General features: G+C 40.5%; 1 protein-coding gene across 1 annotated transcript in view; it reads right to left on the bottom strand.

The window, feature by feature from the left end:
• Nucleotides 1-1,213: 1,213 nt before the first annotated feature.
• ADAM8 (ADAM metallopeptidase domain 8) overlaps nucleotides 1,214-6,000 on the bottom strand; it is a 70,613-nt gene continuing 65,826 nt past the window's right edge. Inside the window, exons 24-25 of the mRNA XM_068255359.1 lie at nucleotides 5,011-5,094; nucleotides 1,214-3,602 (exon numbers count right to left, since the gene is read on the bottom strand). Of these exons, the coding sequence (XP_068111460.1) occupies nucleotides 3,567-3,602; nucleotides 5,011-5,094 (120 nt within the window). The 3' untranslated portion in view covers nucleotides 1,214-3,566. The remainder of the gene's footprint in view (nucleotides 3,603-5,010; nucleotides 5,095-6,000) is intronic.

Genomic DNA, 6,000 nt, shown 5'->3' with positions numbered 1-6,000 from the left:
ATTAGGAGTACTCACTAAAGGCTCGTACAGACGTTTGCCTAAAGTCGGCTGATGTGACCGAAAACAACCCGTCAGCCGATTATCAAGCGTGTGTATGGTAGCCCCTGACCCCCAACCCATGAGTGATCCGCCTGGCAGATCCATTCACTCGACAAGCGACCAAATTCTTTGAAGACGCCGCTCCCCTGCCTGCTGCGTGATGTCATGCATGCGCCACTCCTTCGCCCCCCCCCCCCAGTAGCAAAACAGCTGACACACATCTGTATTGGCCCGCCCCTGCAATGTCTTCCATGGGAGTGGGATCCCGATCGACATACATCATAGGCATGTATGCACCTTTACTCCTAATCTCAGCTCATTACCTGCATACAGTAAAGACACCTGAGAGCCTGAAATCTTGATCTTTTGTTAAAGTGAACCTCTGGACTAAAAATCTACTCAGCAGAACTAAAAGGCCTGGTGTTTCTTTAACAATTTCACAACATCAGAACTTTGTTTTTCTTACCAAAACATCATTTTTAGCTGCATTTTAGATAAGCTCCACCCATCAAAGAAAACTGCCCAGGCTTTTTTTCCCTGATGCTGTGAAAAACATGATGGGATTTCCTATGTTGTTATTCGCGTTGCCTAGCAACTGGGAGGGGTGATCAGCACACAGGACAGTTGGAACTGTGTCTCACACTCCCTGTCACCTTCTTTCAACCAAAAAGATAGCTGCCCTCATGAAATCAAACATTTGCCTGTTTTTTTTAAAACAGGGTGGTTAAGAGATTATATTACCTATCTATTTTAATTAACATAACTAATGTAACTTAATGACAGTATGTTTGTTTAGGCTGAAGTTCCTCTTTAAGGTAACAAATACCTATTTCACTCATTACAATGCACATCAAGCTCTGACTTTGGGGCCTTGTATTTTTGAATTTTTTCTTTTGTTTATCTGTCTCTCACAGCTACAATAAACCTACCATTACAGTTATGGACTGGTCATTTCATGGTCAGAGGGCAAACACGCAAAATCAGCAGGGGATCAAATACTTCTTTCCCTCGCTGTACACATGTTTAGATACTGTGCATTACTTCAGCACACAGTCGTAGCTGCTCCAGAAGTAACTTCTACTTTCAACTCACAACGACTCACACAAATTACCAAACTTTGTACAGTTTTATTTTTTGAAACAGAATAATAAAATACTGCAATAATATTACCAGTAATTCCAACATCCCCAAATTATTTGAAAAGTTTATATAATGAGTGTCATTATTTTATCTGCGCAAAAACCTTCCAGTTTGGTGCTTTAACATTCACTGAGAGATTCTTTGCAGCGAAAGAAAAAAACAAACAACTAAATGCAGCAGCATATAAACAGTTCACATAAGAGAAAAGGAGTGTCTTCACTCCAGCTACAGAAAGTAAATGTGCGTGTTAATAAATTAACCCTTCCTGAGCTGGTCCACACGACACTGCAGCAGGAGTGAGATGTCACATGGATTTATGGAGAAAGCACCATTGTGTTTGCACTAGGCGATAACCCAGTCTAAACACGTTTTTAGGCTGTGTGTCTGAACTCCAAACACTTTTGTGTAAGCAAACTTCTGAGTCGCAGAGTTACAATGCTAGAATCATGACTATGAGTCATAAGAAATCCTGTGACTTCAGTTTTTCATGGTACTTATGCGTTTCTAATTACATCCTGCAGTGGAAACGTTAGACACAGTCTGGCTTTGAGATGAAAGGCAATGGTGTGTCTTTAATTCCAAATGCCAGCTACAATGTATGACATGTATAATCGTGGCAAAATGCTGCAAGGTCATATTAAAAAGTAGTTTATGATTTTAAAGGCACCCAGGATGAGGCACGTGCCAGCACAGCAGTTTGGATCTGCATAGAATCTGTACCTGTAACCCAGTGCCCAGGAATGATTGGGATAGTGATTTACCTCGATTCCTCCAACCTGAAGAACACCAGAGACTATAAGCAATTCTGCTTGGATTTATTTAAACCGATTCCCAGACAGGGATCTAAACATATCATCTACTACCTCAGTAATCAGCGAGGTAACATGCTACCTTTTTGTGTGAAATTAGGCTTATGCAAATACATAATAATAAAAAAAATATGCATCTGTCTTAAAACTGATAACATGACCAGAAGCAGAAAAGCTCTATGAGTCAGTTTTAATGTTCTTCTGGTGGAACTGCTGCTGATGTCTGGAATACATCAATCCTACTGTTCAGACTGCAAGGAGGAAGGCACAGACTAAATCTGTCTGAGAAGAGCACTGCCTACAGTACTAAAAGTTTGGCATGCAGCGAGTTGGCAGTGTCTGAGCACCTTACCAGCTATGTTTCAAGTGACTTATTTTACATCAGCTTATGCACAGATGAAAACAAGCTCTGCAGGGCCTACACGAATCTAGGAAAACACTGCACCACTAACATGGCTTTAACAGTTGTCAACTATTAGCTGGCACAAGTTTTGTAAGCCTAACCTGGGTCATATCAGACTGTAGAGAAGGTCGCTGTAAGGTAGATGACGGCTGAAAAAACCTGATGCCTGACATCAGCTGCCATGAATAAATACAGGACAGATTTGCTGGATCAGTAATAATTTTCTGATGCTCTCCAGTTTAGGAGAATCTTAGTAAATCAGACCCTTAGTAATGTACCGGTACATACACATGTACCAAACATTGTAAACAAATGCCTCCTCCAATATGGTGATTAGCACAATTTATAAATATCAATACAATAATAAAAATACTAGTACAGTACACTTTTAGTAATCGTCATAAAGCAGCTCAGAACATAAAGCATTGTCATTTCTCAAATCTGTCTTATTAATTACACTGAGTTCACATTGCCGAAGTCACGTAAAGTTTAGCAGACTCCATATTCAAATGAAGTTTCCAAATAATTGCTTGATTTGAATGATGAACATTATGGAAAATGTGCAGACAGAAAATACCAAGGTTGGTACTTTGATGATCGGAATCCCTTTTTCCCCTAGAATACAACCAGTCAATGTGTGCAAGAGGCAGTGCAAGTAAGCCGATACATCTCTGCTGTACCATGCAGGAGGATTTCTCCCGGATGTGCACACATTGTAGTGCAAATTGTGCTGGTCGGCAAAACCACAGGTCCAATGACAAACTGAAAGGTAGCTTGTTGTAGTTCCTTTCTCTCTCTGTCTTCGTCTTGTAGCTCCAGTCATGGCACAAAAAAATTCCAGATGCTGGCAATTACTCTCCACAGGTAATCTCCATGACAGTTTTGGAATCACTAGTTGGTTTGAGATAAATTTTCTTGCAAAATGCATATTTTCCTTCCTCTGGATGAGATTGTGGAAAAAGGAGGTGTGCAGCCATTGCTCTTTGTACTTCATTAACAATGAGCTCTGTCATGCTTATCAATAGTATCCTTTATCCATCTTCATGTTATATGCAATAAGGCACGTCCAACATTGCAATGGCAGTGTGGTCACTGTTACCGAATCAGCTATAAATGCCAATGTAACCATGACTGATGCAATCTCCATATATTTGGCTGGTAAGCCACGAGTATCATCATCTTTGTGGAATAGGAGGTCTCAAAGCAATTTTCTGAAAAAATAAATAAATAAAGCAAATTTAGTGTTAAAGCAATTGAGAAAAGGTTGCCATTAAAGTGGGACAACATTTAAGTAAGTTCTCTTAGTTACATTAAAAAAAAAATTGAAAGCATTCCCACACTCCCAATGTAAAAACCTTTATTTTCCCTGCAGAGAGCAGCTTATAAGCTTGCTTATCTCTGGCTATCTGCAAATGTAGTCATTGCCAGCTTAAGCTCTCTGAGACACGTGTCTTCACTCTGCTTCTGAAGTGACTCAGCTGTTGCCAGGGTGATGTGTCTGTGCAGCAGAGGGAGGGGGACAGAGCGAAGACACATGCCTCTGAAGATTCAGCCGGCAATGATTACATTTGCCTTTGCAGATGACAAGAGAAAAACAAGCATTTCCTGCTCTCTGCAGTGAAAATGAAGGTTTTTACACACAGGGAATATATGGGAATGCATTCATTTTTTTGTGTGTTACTAAGAATAGTTGCTGAAATACTTTTGGGAGTATAATCGCACTTTATTTACTTATGTATGATGCATAGCTGGCCTGTTCAATTTTTATTTATCTGTTACTCATTGCCTTGTAACTGTCTGTAATGTGCATTCACTATAGTAATTAACTACAGAAGATGAAAAATAATGATAATAATTTATTGGACTGCAAAAACGCAATCTCTACTGGACTCCAGACAGGAAATGACGTACCGCAATAAAGTTGTTGGTGTGGAGGGGGGTTAACACGTCCTCACTTTTGTTTATTAGTGTTTCTGTTTGTTTTGTAGGGATTATACACTTCCTGTAAGGACAGGAAAGTTCTCTCAAAGAAAAAAAGACAATGTTTACTGCATTACTCCGTTTCAGTTCACTTAACGTAATTGAATCTGAGATGCTGACTGCAAAAAGGCCAGCACAGATATATTTTTTTTTAATGGAAAAGAGCCAGGAGACCAGACACAGGCTGCTTCATGGTATCATATGGTTTGAGAACATAATCTTGTGCCTCCTTTTAATCCTTTGTTTGACTTTTCTAAGCCATGCAGACTAAAAGAATTTTCCTTTGCAGGATAAACACAATTACATCTCACATCAAACTAGCAGTGAACTATAAAAAAACAGCACTAGCAAGGGAGAGTTGTAAGCCTGTAGGCAAGTAAGCAGAACTGTCAGCATGGGGTCTTTAATCTTTTTAAGGTCTAGTTAAAGAGTTTAGCATGCATGTGTTACAGAGCCTGCTGAGTTTCCAGGCTCATCCCTACTGCATAAAGCAATAGGCCACTTTTAATACACACCATGTGGGTTGAAATCAGGGCTCTGATAGTAAAGTGTATTTTTCAAATTATGGACATTGTTAAGCACAATACGATTGTCTGGGTCTCATAAACCTTTATAACAGACTGTACTTTTAATACTCACTTGCAATGGATGAGGGTTGGCTTTCAGTTCTGATGGTTTAAGTGGTCGTATAGGAGCAGTAGGGGCTGGCTTCTGTTTAATTTCCTAAAATTGTATTGTAGCATTAGCATTATTTGAGAAATGATACATGCCATCTAAAAAAACTCCCTTCCCCCTATTGGCAACTAACATCTTATTCCACCACAGAATAGATATTTCAGGCGGTATAAATAATACATATGTATGCAGTTTAGAGACCTGCAGCATAGCAATATATATGGAAGGTTAAACATGAGATATCAGGTGCGATATGAACAATGGTGGCATAATCCAGCAGCTAGCTCTTGGTGTATGAAGTCCTAAGAGATGCATTTAGAAACTCATATCCAAACTATGGATAGTTGTGTTGTCGGAGAGGCCTGCTCCTGTACTTAATGCAGAGCAGCAGCAAAATATTATACTTTACCTGCTTCTCTGGTCGGGAAGATCCTCCTTAGGGCCTTTTTCCACTAGCCTGCGATTTGCGATTTGCTTCTGATCGCAAATCGCAAGGTACATTAAACTAATGGAAACTGCAGCAGCAATTTCCATTAGTGCGATCCGATTGCGATGCGATTTTGGTCAAAGCGCAATCGTCGTCCTGTCGCGTTTTGTATGCGATTGAGCTGTACTATAATGAGTATAGTAGCTCAATCGCATGGTGGAAATTGAAACGCGATTGCAATCGCGATCGGAATCACGATCGCAATCGCGATCGCATTTCATAGTGGAAAAGAGCCCTTACTCCTCTTCAGAGTACAAGCGTCGTACAGCCAATCACCATGCGGCTAAGGTAGCTGCATGATGATTAGCTGTATGCCGCTTGTACATAAAAGAGGAGTGAGGAGGTCCTTCCTGCTGCTAGAAGCAGGTAATGTATAACGCTCTTCTGCCGCTCTGCATCAGGTACAGGAGTGCCCCCAACCCCAGTCCCCCCCTTTGATGGAGGTTAGGTAAATGGAGGAGGGGAGG

This window comes from Hyperolius riggenbachi, chromosome 10 (genome assembly GCF_040937935.1).
Source record: "Hyperolius riggenbachi isolate aHypRig1 chromosome 10, aHypRig1.pri, whole genome shotgun sequence".
Taxonomy (NCBI): domain Eukaryota; kingdom Metazoa; phylum Chordata; class Amphibia; order Anura; family Hyperoliidae; genus Hyperolius; species Hyperolius riggenbachi.
This window is presented reverse-complemented; position numbering and strand designations above follow the sequence as displayed.